Raw genomic sequence first — 13,759 nt, 5'->3', positions numbered from 1 at the left:
TTGGTCATGGTGTCTATTCACAGAAGTGAAATCCTAACTAAGACACTGTGATTCCACCATATGAAGTACTTAGAAAAGATGCTTAGAAAAAGTAGAAGAGAGGGTGGTCCTCAGGGCCTAGGTGTTGTGTAGCGGTTTTGTAATGGGATTTTGGTTTCTTTAAAAAAAAAAAAAAAAAAAAAAACCAGAAATATAAGATTCTGCTTTCATTTTAAAACCAGGTGTGGAGATAATGGGCCTGCTTCATAGCAGGTGACTATGATTTGCCTGGTGCTCTAGCAGAGGCGTGGTTTTTGCCAGCTGCAGATAGTTTCTGTGATTGTGTGATGCTCAGAATTTGATACGAGGAATTCTGGGAATTTATCAGAGGATAGATAAATGCTAGCTAGAGCCCTGATAGATGGGGTTGGTGGTTGGTGGTCATTCAGGGAGGTTGGTTGTGGTTTGTTAGTAGAGCTCAAAGAAGAACCAAATTAAATTCATCTCTCTCTCTCTCTCTCTCTCTCTCTCTCTCTCTCTCTCTCTTTCTCTCTTTGTCTCCCCCTCCTCCTTTTTTCTCTCCCATCTAGTGTTAAGGTGTGAAAATGGGAGTGGGGGAGGAATAAAGGGTGAGAAAAAGGAGAGAGACCCCACAAAAGAGTAAAAGGCCACCTACAAGGTTTCCTCAGAACTGGAGTTCTATCTTATAGAGAAGCTATGTCAAGCTCGGAAGTCATCAACTCACAAGTCTCAGAAACTTACCAGACGCATAAGGGTGGAAGGGCTCTCCCTGTCAAGGGCAGCTTTGCTTATACACTGAAGGCCTAAAATCAGCCATAGGCCTAAGTCAGCCTGCTAACACAAAGTCTCGGGTCTCTGTGGAAAAACACTGAAACAGACAACTATAAGATATTGTAAACAGGCAGCTTTGGTGGAAATTTACCAGCCTGGATAGGAACAAGTAGTCATAGGTCTTGTGGATAGTCATAGACCTTGGGTAGCCTTGATAGATAGTACCAACTTAGATAAAGACAAGTGAATCATAGGTGGAGTCATAGTGATCTGTCCCCTGAACCCAGCTGACACTCTGTTCTGGAAGATATCTGTACTCCCCCTGAACACCTACGCTCCTGTGTCATCCCCTTCCCCATGTCCTGCCTTTTTGTGTATATAACCCCTGTGTGAAAAAAGTAAAATCAGTGGTTTGATCAGCCTACAGACAAGCCACTCGTCCTGTCCTCCAGTTCTCTCTTCCAGGTCTTCTGATCCCAGTTCAATGCCCCGTGGGGCTGGGACATCTCCCCAAGACTATATAAACTGTGAGGACTGTGGGGGAGGGGAGATTCTTGGACCTGTCAAGCTTCGGAGAGCTCCGGAGGTCCACCTCTGGTGAGCTGGTGGGCTTTTGAGCTGCCCAGACTCCTGTGAGTAACCCCAATGAGCCCGACTCAGCAATTTGGACTTTGGTGGTATCACTACTTTGTCTGGGGTGAGTAGACTTTGGTCCAGTACCCCCAGAAATGGCGCCACAGAACACTGAGGGCAGACAATGGGTAGCTAGTGTGTTTAAGGTGTGCAGAGTCTCAGTTTGGAAAAAAATAAAAGGAATTTTTTGTATGGTTGGTAGAAAAGTCTGCACGATACCATAGATATGTTTAACGTGATAATTAAGATGGTTAAAATGGCACATCCTGTTGTGTTGTCTATTTTAATACAATGAAACTACATATGGTTAGATTGTTTTTGTCTTTTCCAGACTGGTCTCGAACTCATTATATAGCTAAAGATGGTCTTGAACTCTTAATTCTCATGTCAGCCCCTCTCAGGTGCTAGGGTTACAGTTGTGTGTGTACCCCCCATACCTGGTTTATGTGGTGCTGGCAATTGAAGATATGGCTGAGTTTTTACAAAGCAAGGAACTAAGATCAGTATGGCACAGTGTTAAACTAGAGCTGTGGGCAGGTTTCTCAAGACAGCAATGCCTGACTGGGCCATAAAGGCTTGAGAAGAGTGTCTCAGGACAGCCATAGCAGAGGCTGGGTGGTGGGGGCAGAGCAGGTGCAGGTGAAGTTCCGTTGGACTGTGGGTAAGGACCAGTGTCCTCTGGGCCTGACAGGCATCACCCAGGTCTTTGGAGCCACCAGAGCCATAGCATTCAACTGTGGAGGGACAAAAATTCTATCAAGTGGCATGTCACCCAGATGTCATGCACCCCAGGCTCAGACTGAAGAGGGCTTGTAGAGGACATAGGACAAGCTGCCTCCAACTGGACCTGGGCTGAGGTAACAGCCACATGAATGGTCACCTCAGCAGCCCATGTCAGATGGGCAACCCAGGGCTTGTCAGTGTGCGTCTCTGACTACACAAGACACACTTGGACCAACAAAGCCTCTGTGGTTAATTGGAGTCTTGTTTTATTTTCTACTATTGAGGCTGGGGCCCAGGGCTCTGTGTATGCCAGGCGTGTGCTCTGTGGCTGAGGTTACTCCCAGCTCCTACTGGAAATTCATATGGAATAGGATATCCTGGCTTTGCTCTTCTGCCCCTTGTCGGGAAGGGCTGGCTGCTATCTTCCAAGTCCATCTCCTTTCATCCAGCAGGTGCCCCATCTTGCCCTCCCTGAAACCATGGACCAACAGTCACTCCTCTGCCCCATCATCTAAGATGGCCCTGCTTCTGCTTTTGACTATTACCTGTCTCTTGCTCTGAGAGGCAGGCTGTCCCTCTACGTCTGTCCCTCCCTCTGACATGGTGGATTCCACACGGATAGGCACCTGTTGCTGTATCCCTACAACCTAGGACAGATCTGACACACAGCAGGCCCTCAACTAGTATTTACTGAAAGATATGAAGACTGCCTCTCTGAAAAAGCTGCCTAATGCAGAGGAAGGTCAGCATGGGGGTGGGGAGCTACACCCTACTGTCTTACTGCCTGCCCCAGCCTTTCAGACTGGTCACTAGCCCTCTCGTTTTGGGGTGCAGGGTTGACAAGGGAGGCTGGAATACAGGTCTGCCCTCGCCCTACCTCACAAGCCCAGCCTCAGGTTCACACATTCTTACGGCTGCACCATTACCATGGCAACAGCAACCAGAGGTCACAGCACTGGAAACTGGTGGATGCCTGCCCTCCTAGAACACCCCCACTGAGGCAGAATCTAATTTTCATTACAGCCATAACACTAGTTTTGCATAATGGTACATATATTAATACCTAACACGCCTGTGTTCATGTGGTTAAAATTCATGAATTCAGGTCTAAATAAAAAAGAGTGCTGATGGCTAAGGTTTGTCACTCTCTTAAAGTGGTCTTGGATTGATTGTTGTTTTAAGCCAGTTTCTCCTTGGCAGCTACTGACCGCTAATACCATTGCTGATGGGTTGAAGAAGAGACAGCTAGGTCAGGAAGAAGAGGACATTCAGCCAGGAGCTGCACCTGCCCAGGCTTCAGGTATGCTCACCCCTGCCACAGTGGGTGGAGCCACACACTCACTTGTCAATCAGTCTCCTTGCTGGGGTGGGTAGAGCTGAGGCAGGACCTACTAGAGGCTTTGCTCTGGCCCCAGCAGCTGCTATGACTCTCATGCTGTCCCTCTTCCTCCCACTGGCTGGTAAATGTGTAACAGGAAGACACTGATGGTGCCACTGCCCTGGCAGCTCAATGGGCTGGCCCTGCATTGGTGGACCCCTTTGTGATCTGCCACCTGCAAAGTAAGGGAGCAGGCAGAGGTATAGCTGCCAAGTCAAACAATGGAGGCCATAGAGACGAAGTGGAGCCAAAAGGAGCATCAGGGATAGGGAGATACAGTATAGCCAGTGGCACACAGTGATCCTCTGTCCCCAACCCAACTCTGGGGTCTCAACAAAAGGAGGGCTCTGAAGAGTCCTGGCAGGCTCTCCTACATCTGGCTTTAACTCTCCTTTCTGCCCACTTCACCCAGCCACGGGACCGCTCCAACTACCAGTTCCTCAGTTTCCCCTCCATCTACACTACCCCTGCTGCCTGGAGTACCGGCCCTAAAGCAGGGTATGCTGCCACCAACCCTTCCTCAGCCAGGCAGCCACATCCCTTTGTTCCCATTTGTTCTTTCCCCCTTTGTTGCTCCATTCAACCATCCACCCACCCATCCATCCATCCATCCACCCACCCACCCATCCATCCTTCCATCCAACCATCCACCCACCCACCCACCCATCCATCCAACCACCCACTCACCCACCCACCCGAATTCCATCTAGACTCTCACCTAGCCCGGCCCAGAGCCGTCCTCCAGAGCACAGAGACAAACCACTCTCGACACTTCCAGCTAGAGGAAGTGAATCCCTGTACTCAATGCCATTGTAGCATGGTAGCCCCCATACAGATCAGAGAGCAGAGATACAGCCTTGTATTCACCCTAAGAGGTCTCCTTGAAGTCTGGAGCACAGGAACTCAAGAAGCAGACAGGGCGGTTGGGAGAGAGAAACTAGATGGCAGGGGATGAGGGAGAAAGGAATCGGGGTGATAGCTCAGGGCTATGAGAAGGGAAGTAGTCAGGAGACCTGGTGGAGCAGGTCTGGAAAGGGGAGTGACAATCAAGACCATCTGGGATAATGGGGCCTGAGTGGGTAGCAGTAACAAGAGGAGGGAAAGGCCACTCCAGAGAGATGCTAGCTCGGCCATGGGCTGATGTCCAAGGAGGTAGAGGGGGGTATTAAGGCCACACTCAGAGTTCCAGGAGCCTCACCAATTGGTGTGCTTTCTGAAGCCAAGGACCCAAGGGGCCTGGGAGTATGAAGGGGAAGCTACAGCTATTCAGAGGCCCCCAGAGAACATCTAGTGGTGTCATCAGCAGGTCTACAACAACAGGCCAAGAAAGAGGCTGCTGGAGAAAGGTTTGCTAGGTTCTTCTCCCAGCCATGGCACCCTAAACCAGGTAGATGCCCCAGGAACAAGGCTCAGGACCGGGATACTAGCCCTGAATCACACATCCTAAGAGTGTATACATGGACCTGGGGCCCAGCCTGCTGGAAAGTATGCTTTGCTTTGTTTCATCTATAAAGTAGGGACAAGGCTCCTTCTGGAGCAGGTCCTGTTAACCTGAAGCAGGTGTCTGTATTTGCACACACATGTACATGTCCACACAGACACACACTGTCAGACACCACATATACACACAGATCCTCAAACAGGCAAACATACATTTCCCTACACATATACCAACACTGACAGGGCAGGGAGGGCAGATGCCTGAAGCTTGGAAGGCCTTTAAAGGGGTTCCAACGTCTTCACAGGCTTGGAGAGGAAGCCTGGTGGTCTGGGTGAAACTGCAGTCACACACCTCAGCTATCGCCTCCCATCCTGTCACAATGAACTGGTTTCTGTTCTTTCCCAAAGCTGCTATAGTCAATAGATAGGGAATTCCAGATGTGCAGAGACAAGGTGCTCAGACCAAGGATGCTAATGAGGTAGGATGGGACAGGAGTCCTGGTCCCAGGTCACCTCTATCTACAGAGTCTTAAGGGAAAGGAGGTGCCTTGCCAGAGGCCATGCCTGACCTCCTGGTGCCCCACACACACACCTTCCCCCCACCAACCCCTGGCTTTGTCAGCCCCTGAGGCATGGATGGACACAGGCTAGGATAGGAATGCTGAAAAGAAACAGGTGTTCACCCTGGCCCTCCACTTGGCAGTTCTTGTATTTCCAGCTGGCAACATCTAGGTGACCAGTCTGTCAGAAGGCCCCATGGCCTCCCGTTGAAGGCAAAGATTTAAAAAAATAAAGACACTGTTTGATAAGAGCTCATCAGGAAGACAGGACCTCAACCTTACTTCATGGCTGTGTCCAGCAGCCATCTCTGCCCTGGATCCCAGAGTGAGTGCATGGTCAGGCTTGGCCAATACAAGCCCAGTGTGTCTGGCATGGTGTGTACTTTAATCAACTCAGAGGAAGACTGAATGAGGATTTTGCCCTAGGTGTTACCAGGCTTCCCAGAGTCAGGTGCTAGAGAGATGGGACAGCTCAAGCCTGGGACTGCTGGTGGCCTCAGAGAGAAAGAAACACAGAAACAATGAAATCAGGAGGTAGAAAGACTGTCCTAGTGACTTGGCTAGAGCCCTAGATAAACCTTGAGCCACTAAATCATTTCCTTCTGTTTCCTTGTTCCCTCTCACTTCTGTCTTCCCTTCACTTGTGCTTTTATTCTTTTTAAAGATTCTTTTTTTAAAAATCTGTGTGGCCTGAATCCATGCATGCAGGAACCCACATAGGGCACAGGAGGCTGTTGGATCCCTGGATCTGGACTTAAAGGCAGTTGTGAGCTACCTGATGTGAGTGCTGGAAACTGAACCACCGGCTTCTACAAGAGCAGTGTAGTGGTTTGAATAAGAAGCCCCCCCCCCTTCCCATAGGCTCATATATTTGAATACTTAGTCACCAGGGAGTGGCACTGCTTGAGAAGGATTAGGAGGTGTGGCCCTGTTGGAGGAAGTGTGTCACTGTTCGTGGGTTTTGAGGTTTCAAATTCCCAAGCCAAGCCCAGTGTCTTTCTCTTCCTGTGGCTCCAGGTATAGAACTCTCAGCCACTTCTCCAGTCCCATATCTGCCTGTGTGCCCCAATGCTTCCCGCCATGGTAATAATAGACTAAACCTCTGAACCCGTAAGCCAGCCCCAGTTGAATCCTTTCTATTGTAAGAGTTGTTGTGGTCATCCTGTCTTTGCATGGCAGCAGAACAGTGACCAAGAAAGACAAGCAGGAGGTTCTCCCTTAGTAAGCCACCTCTCCAGCCCCATCTTTTGTTCTTTGAGACTTGTCCTTTGTAGCCACAAGTCCTGATGATACCAGTTCTATGGCCTGAGGAATCTGTCTCATGGATAAGCATACTGACCTTCCCTTGACTCATTCCCAGCTCTGAAGCCCCACCCAGACCCTGACCACAAGAGGATCCTACCATAAGGTCTCTGGATCCCCCAAAACCTCAGACCCCACAGCTGCAGTATATGATAACATCGTCACTCTGCCGTTGGGAGTGAGAATAAACAGCACACCCCCCAACCCTGCAGGATAAGAAGGGCAAACATGGAGAAAGTATTAAATAGGTTTCTGGGGTTTTATTCAAAACAACGCTGGTTGGCGGTGCGGCGTGGTTTCTCTATGCCTGGGCCATCTGGGACCAGCGCCTTCAGCAACTAGGAGGGAAGTTCGTTTACACTGTAAAAACTGTACAGTGACCGGAAGTCAGAGTCACAGCAGCAGAGCCGGACTGAGGGCTTGCTGGACAAGGTGGCCTCTGCCTCCTCCCAGGCCCCAGTTCAGCCCTGGCTCTGCCAGAGACAATGATTATTGCACAAAGACCAAAAAAAAAAAAAAAAAAAAAAAAAAAAAAAAGTGTGTGTCTGGGCTAACAGCGGCTTCTAAGACCCCAAGCTCTTACGCAGAGCAGCAAAAAGGCCAGGAGGTGACCCTGGGAACTGGGAGCTCCAGAAGAAATATTAGGGACAAGCAGACAGGTAAGCACTGCTCACGATTCATCCTCCTCTGAGGGAAAGCCAGGACCAGAGCAGAAGACGGGAAGAAGGCAGGGCAGGCCCTATCTGGCTCCAGACCCTTCTCTAAAGATGTTGTGGTGCCCTCCACGCCACACAGCCAGGCACAGGAACAGCTTTAGCGCACTGGTACCTAGGTCCCCATTTTCCTCATAGACAGGCCCATGTGGAATGGGGAAGTTTGTGCTTTGATGGACAGGCCACAGCCCCAAGCTAGGAACACCTGCCCAACCCTTGCCCTTGCCAGCTCATCTTGCCAACTCAGGAGTTCACAGCCTCCCTAGTCCCCGATTCCCCTCTCACAGATACAAGGCCAAATACCTAGGATCTTATCCTAGGGAAACCCACCCCGGGTAAGGTTGCTGTGCTTTAGGCTCAGCTAATGGTTCTCTCTGGATGTCTTGCTGTGCCCAGCTACAGCCCTTACTTAAACCTTCCCCATTTCCCTAGAACACCCTTCAGCATGTCTGCTTGCTCTGGGGTCACAGTGTAGAATTATGGATGCCTGACCATCCCTCCCCTTCAGTGCCCTGACAGGGAGAACACTGGCTGTGAAGAGCAGCATAAACACACAGGGCACCCTGAAGACTGAGATAAATGACTGACACTGGCCCAGAAAGCAGAGGGGACTGGATGCTATCGAACGCCACCGCTGAAGAGCATGGGCCTGGCCTAGTCCTCACTACACCACACCCAACTCCACACTTGGCCCTTGAAGTCACCCTCCTTACAACCATGGTGTGTGTATGCAGTCCAGATGTTCAGGCTCTTTGCTGCCAGGGCCAAATGGCTGCTTCATTTACCAAGAGCCTCAGTTTACCCATATATAAAGTGGGTCTAACAACCACTTTCCCACTCCTCACCTCTACAAAGGGCTTTACAGACAGCACCCCTCAATAGTTCCTCATTTCCTCACAATGCCCTGACCCCAGGATCCCTGTGCTAGATGGGACACTCCAGAGCTTACAAACACAAATGCAGCTGAAGCCCTTCTGAGAACTCAGGGTTTGAGAGCAGAGACAAGACATGCTCTTAGCAGGGCACAAGGTGACCCTTGGTAATGTGGGTGAGCACCCCATAATATTGCCCTGAAGAGCAGGCCACATCAACTTTAGAGCTTAGCCTGTGGAAGCCTTTCAAATAAGAACACCTATCCTGAACTCATTCAGGAAGCTAGGGAGACCCAGCCTGCAGCTTGAGACATTGAGACATACTCAGGGGTAGGCACGAGTCAGGATGTGAATGTCCAGGTAACTAGCCGAAGGCTGAGATTGTTGGGGCAGGGAAAGGCTGGAGCCAGGGTTTGGGCAAATGTTCAGAGCCCACTTCACATTTGTTGTTACCCCAAATACCCCTGGGGCAAGGATTGGGTTGTTCAGGGTGCGTGGCCATAATCCACAGGAATGCTGACATATGAGACCTTCATCATGGATAAGGACAGGAAGTTCCAGGGCAACCCGGGCATCTGCATGGGCAGGTACGTACCGCTGACCCCCTTAGCCTGCCTTCTTGCATGAATTATTCCTGTTTGCTGCCTTCAGAGGGTGTTGAACTGTTCCCCAAAGTGCTCACAGAAGTCAAAACTGCACCCTGAGCCCCGGCCCAGCCTCAGAACTGCCTTGTCCTCCAACCCTGTTCTAAGAAATATGACTAAAATCCCCCCTGGTTTTTCTAAAGAGAACATCTAGCCGGCTAAGAAAGTTTGTGTCAAGAGTGTCTACAAAAGACTTCACAACACGATAGTTAGAGGGACGAGACTGAAACCCTGACGTGTGGGGTAGGGCTGGGGAACTTAGTAGGGTCTCTTTAAAAGGGAAAAAAAGTGCACCCTGAATTGCTTCTCTTCTGTCTCCTGGGCCCTGAATGCCCTCTCAAGCTGCTCTCAACTTGGGGAGACCCCTAAAACTACAGCCACTGATGCCCCAGCAGGGGCATCCACGCTACGAAGGCCTGTGTGCTGACCAACAAGTCTGGGCCCTGGCCTGACCCCTCCACTTTAGCACGTTCTGGAATTCATAAGCTCTCAGTAAAAAAAATAAATATATGTCTGTCTCTCTATATATATATGTATATATCTGCATATGCACTGGAAGGGCCTCGGACGGGGCCACATCTGAGCCTTGGCTAACCCAGACCCTCGCAGTCGCCTGCCCAGTGGCCTGGCGCTGTCTGGCCCCTATGCCACTCCCAGGTGTGGGCAAAGTATTGCTGTCTGCTCCCTGGCTCCTGAGGTAAAAGAAGGCAAGATGGGGCAGGCTGGAGGACAGCAGGTAGCAGGTCCCCCCGCAGCCCCTGCGGCCCCTCATCTCTTCCTTTTGCTCGCAGCATCAGTTGACTCTCCGGGAGGTGGCTGTGGCTCGGGTGCTGAGGAGCCCAAGCCTGAGGCCAGCTGAGCCTGGCCTGGTGGGTCCTTGCTGCGGTCTGCAGCCCATGAGGGGCTCCTGGCCAGGCCGCGTGCCGAGACAGTAGTGCCAGGACGGCCAGGTCCAGCGGCCAGGCTGCTGGTACTGCTGAACTTCCTGGCTGGGGTGAGGCCGGGTGGTGGCAGCGTGGGTGGTAGGCAGAAGAGAGATGTGAGCGACAGGCTGCTGAGGGTCTCAGAGTGCTCACTGCCTGCACCCCCGCCACCTGCGCCCCCGCGGCCCTCCTCATCAGAGGGGTCCATGGAGTCGTGGTGAGTGCAGCCAGGGCTGGTGGAGCCACCGCTGCTGTGGCTGCGCTGATGGGCCCGCAGCCCACGCAGACTAAACAGGCCACGCCCCCGCAGGCTGAGGCGGCGCCGGGTGGCTGGTGACAGGCTAGCCCGTGGCCCTGGCACCTGGAGCGGTGGCCCCAGGGCACGCCGGGGACTGTCACTCAGGGTCAGACTGTCCTCCAGTGTGGTCTGCAGGCTGCCCGCTGAGCTGCTAGGGCTGGCATCCAATGACGTGTCACTCACGGTAGCCTGCGGGGAGGTAAGAAGGGATGAGGCCGCCTGTACCATCTCCTTTCCCTGGTCTGCTCACTCGTCCTTAGAGGACTGTCTGATGATGGGACCCAGGATCCCACAGCATCCCCTCTGCCACGCCAGCATTTCTGAAGTCTCTTGAGGCAGTGACCACAGATGCCTCACACAGGCTCTGTTCCCTCTGGACAGCTTGAGCTTTCCTTCTTAGTCCTGGTGTCAAACCTGGCCTTCACAGAGTTCCCACCTGACTCTCATCCACCACATCTCCAGCACTGTCCCTTGTTCCCAGTCTCTTCTACCTGTCCCCTATAGCCCTTCCTCATTCCAATGGCTCCCAACCTCTCACCTAGGCAAGCCTCCCGCTTCACTTGCTCTCCAGCCATGCCCCTCTCACAGATTATATCCCCAGCACTCGTGCTCTGCCATTTCTCCTCCTATACCGTGCACGCACACACACACACGCACACTTTAAACCCTACACTGTCCTCCGTGAGAGGCAGGGAGACTGGGTCCATTGACTGTTGCAATGCACAACCTGATGAAACCAGAACTTAACCATGCCTGAATAATGATTGCAAGGAGGCTGCAAGCCAGTCTCCACTGTTGTATAGGATTACACATGGCCCACCAAAGGTGCTGCTGGGTTTCTGTCCTGTGCTCCAAAGGCCCTCTGTGCCCAGCTGGCCTAGGGGCTGTGGTTCCACCCATCCTGGTACAGGAGACAATATAACCAAGTCTTCCTATTTCCCAACTTGCCCCTCCGCAATCAAGCAATCTATAATCTGTATGCAAGCAGTCCAGCGATGATGCGCCTACCACCCACGCATATCATTCAAGGCACGGTCCCTGACCCCAGCATCCCGTCACCCCAGAAAGCCTCCCTAGTACCTCTCTTTATTTCCTTTCCAGCTAGGTCCCCCATTTCAGCTGCCTTGGCAACTTAGCTCCCCCTCAGGAGCTGGGCTTGCTCATATTCATCTTTGGGGTCACCTCTCCTCTCAAGTCTCAGAAGCTCCCCCAACTTTCCCAGACTCAACTGCTGTGGCTGTGCGATGTTCTTTCCCTTCCCCTCCTCACTCCAGTCCCCTGTGGCTCCAGGACACTCTTCAGAATCCAGGAGGTGCCTGTACCTGGCGCAAGAGGGTGCAGTTGACACTTGGTGACCTCAGAGATGCCCAGGACCCCTGAAGTGCAATCTTGGGCAGGGTCCCCGCACTCATGCCTGGTTCCTGCCCCTTCTGGCTGGCAGACACAGCAGGATGGAAGAACTCAGCAGGCATCTGCAGCAGAGGGCTGGAGCCATCTGGGGAGAAGGGGCTCGGAGGTGCTGCAAGGGAGGAAGAGGAGATGCTGGGGACGGCCCAGGCGGTGGGCACAGAGCGCCAGCCCGCACCTGGACTACTTAACACTGGCTGTGAGGCTGTGGGCAAAGCTTCAACTTGAAGTGTTGGTTTCCTTGCTGTGAGAGCAAGGAACACTTTTGGTGTGATTTCGGGAAGGACTGAGTCTGAGCGAGTGCTTTTTTCAGAGCTCAGTAGACCAGACTCCAAGGCCACCTTCTTCCAGGAATGGGAACAGACATCCACCCAGTGGGGGTGAGTTATTGTCATGATCAACTCAGCAGGCTCTAGAGTCACCAAGGAGAGGTACTCTGAGTGAACGCGCACGTACCTGTGTGTGTGTGTGTGTGTGTGTGTGTGTGTGTGTGTGTGTATGTATAAGTTTCTAAATTGGGCTGAGAGTAAAAGGAGCCACTCTAATTGTGGGCGGCACCATCCCACAGGCTGCAATATTGCTAACTCTGGGCGGCACCATCCCACAGGCTGCAATATTGCTAACTCTGGGCAGCACCATCCCACAGGCTGCAATATTGCTAACTCTGGGCGGCACCATCCCACAGGCTGGGGTTCTGGACTGAACACAAAAAAGAAAATGAGCTGAGCACCAGAGTTCATCTGTCCCTGCTTCCTGACTGTGGATGCAAATGTGAACAGCTGCCTTGAACTGCCACTGCCACGCCTTCCCTGCCATGATGGACTGTACCTTAGAACTGTGAGCCAAACAAACTCTTCCTTAAGTCGCTTTTACCAGGCATTTGGGCACAGCAGTGGGAATGTAAACAACACAAGAGGAGTGCTCTGGAGACAACAGCAGGTATGGAGCACCTAGCCCAGCACCATGCACACAGTAGGTATTCAATCATTAAGACTCTGACTCAGACTCTTCCCTCAGGCTCTGACTATCTGGCATGGCATGGCTAGGCCTGGGGTGGGGGGCACCCTCTTAGACAATGTGGGGTTGGGTTCCAGGCATGGGCCAGGCCTGTGCTGATGGTACAGAAGCTTCCAGATGGGCTTGGTCTGTTCTGCTGCAGATAGAAAGGGATGAGGCCAGGCTGGAGAACCTGAGACAAGGCAGACTTTTGTATGCCAGGACCAGAAGCAGCTGCTTCTGCCTTCATAGAATGAGAAAGGAATATAGGGTTCAGAATATGGAAGTAGACACCAGGCAGCTGTTCAGGCTGTCCTGGTAAGGTTCCTGTTCTGTGCTGCCCAGTATAATGAAGGAACATCCAAATCAATAGTTAACTGAACACTTCATCAAAACATGCCTGCAGTCAGACCCTGAGCTCTGGTTTGTAAGACCAGGAAACCCCTGGCATCCCAGCCATCATGTTCATGAGAGACCACTGGCTTTACAGAGGGTCCATGGAAAAGCCAGTCACCTGGACAGCACAGAAGACATCGTAGAGTAAGCTCAAGGCCTAGGGGGTCATTCTTCTATTGGGCTGTCTCACTTTTCCCCTACCCAGCCAGTACTGCCAACCAGATTCCTGTCATCCTCCAAGAGGGAGCCCAAGTGACAAGCAAGCTAGCTCAGTCCCATGCCCTGAGCCCACAGTCCACCCATGTTCCAAAACACAGACCCACTTTTCAAGGAGGTTTGGGGTAGAGATCCCTTTATCAACAGGCCACTGAAAGACGTCTTTCAGTCATATGTGTTACCTTGTGTTAATATATGGGGGAAAACTGCCTCTCAGACGAGACTCCACCCAAACGCCTTCCATCTGTAATCCTTCCTTCTGCTTGACACCAAGAGCTGTGTGTGGCAGCCCGGTTCCCTTCTCATCACAGAACATAAGCAGCTCAGTGTGAAGCTTCCTTTAGACCGGGCTATCATTAGCTCAGTGGCTCAATGTCTTCTATCACTACTCTGACAGGATGGAGTCTTTCCTTTAATTGTCAGACACTCATTTGGTTCTTATAAAAGCCCCCCTACCCCCATGACGTACACTCTTGGGATCAGAGTG

At 51.8% G+C, this 13,759-nt stretch overlaps 1 protein-coding gene across 1 annotated transcript in view; it reads right to left on the bottom strand.

Annotated features, from left to right (window-relative positions):
• Positions 1 to 7,052: 7,052 nt before the first annotated feature.
• Cacna1i (calcium voltage-gated channel subunit alpha1 I) overlaps positions 7,053 to 13,759 on the bottom strand; it is a 110,061-nt gene continuing 103,354 nt past the window's right edge. Inside the window, 2 exon segments of the mRNA XM_034516566.2 lie at positions 7,053 to 10,446; positions 11,580 to 11,776. Coding sequence (XP_034372457.2) covers positions 9,805 to 10,446; positions 11,580 to 11,776 — 839 coding nt within the window. The 3' untranslated portion in view covers positions 7,053 to 9,804.

The sequence above is a fragment of the Arvicanthis niloticus genome, chromosome 13 (assembly GCF_011762505.2).
Source record: "Arvicanthis niloticus isolate mArvNil1 chromosome 13, mArvNil1.pat.X, whole genome shotgun sequence".
Classification (NCBI taxonomy): Eukaryota; Metazoa; Chordata; class Mammalia; order Rodentia; family Muridae; genus Arvicanthis; species Arvicanthis niloticus.
This window is presented reverse-complemented; position numbering and strand designations above follow the sequence as displayed.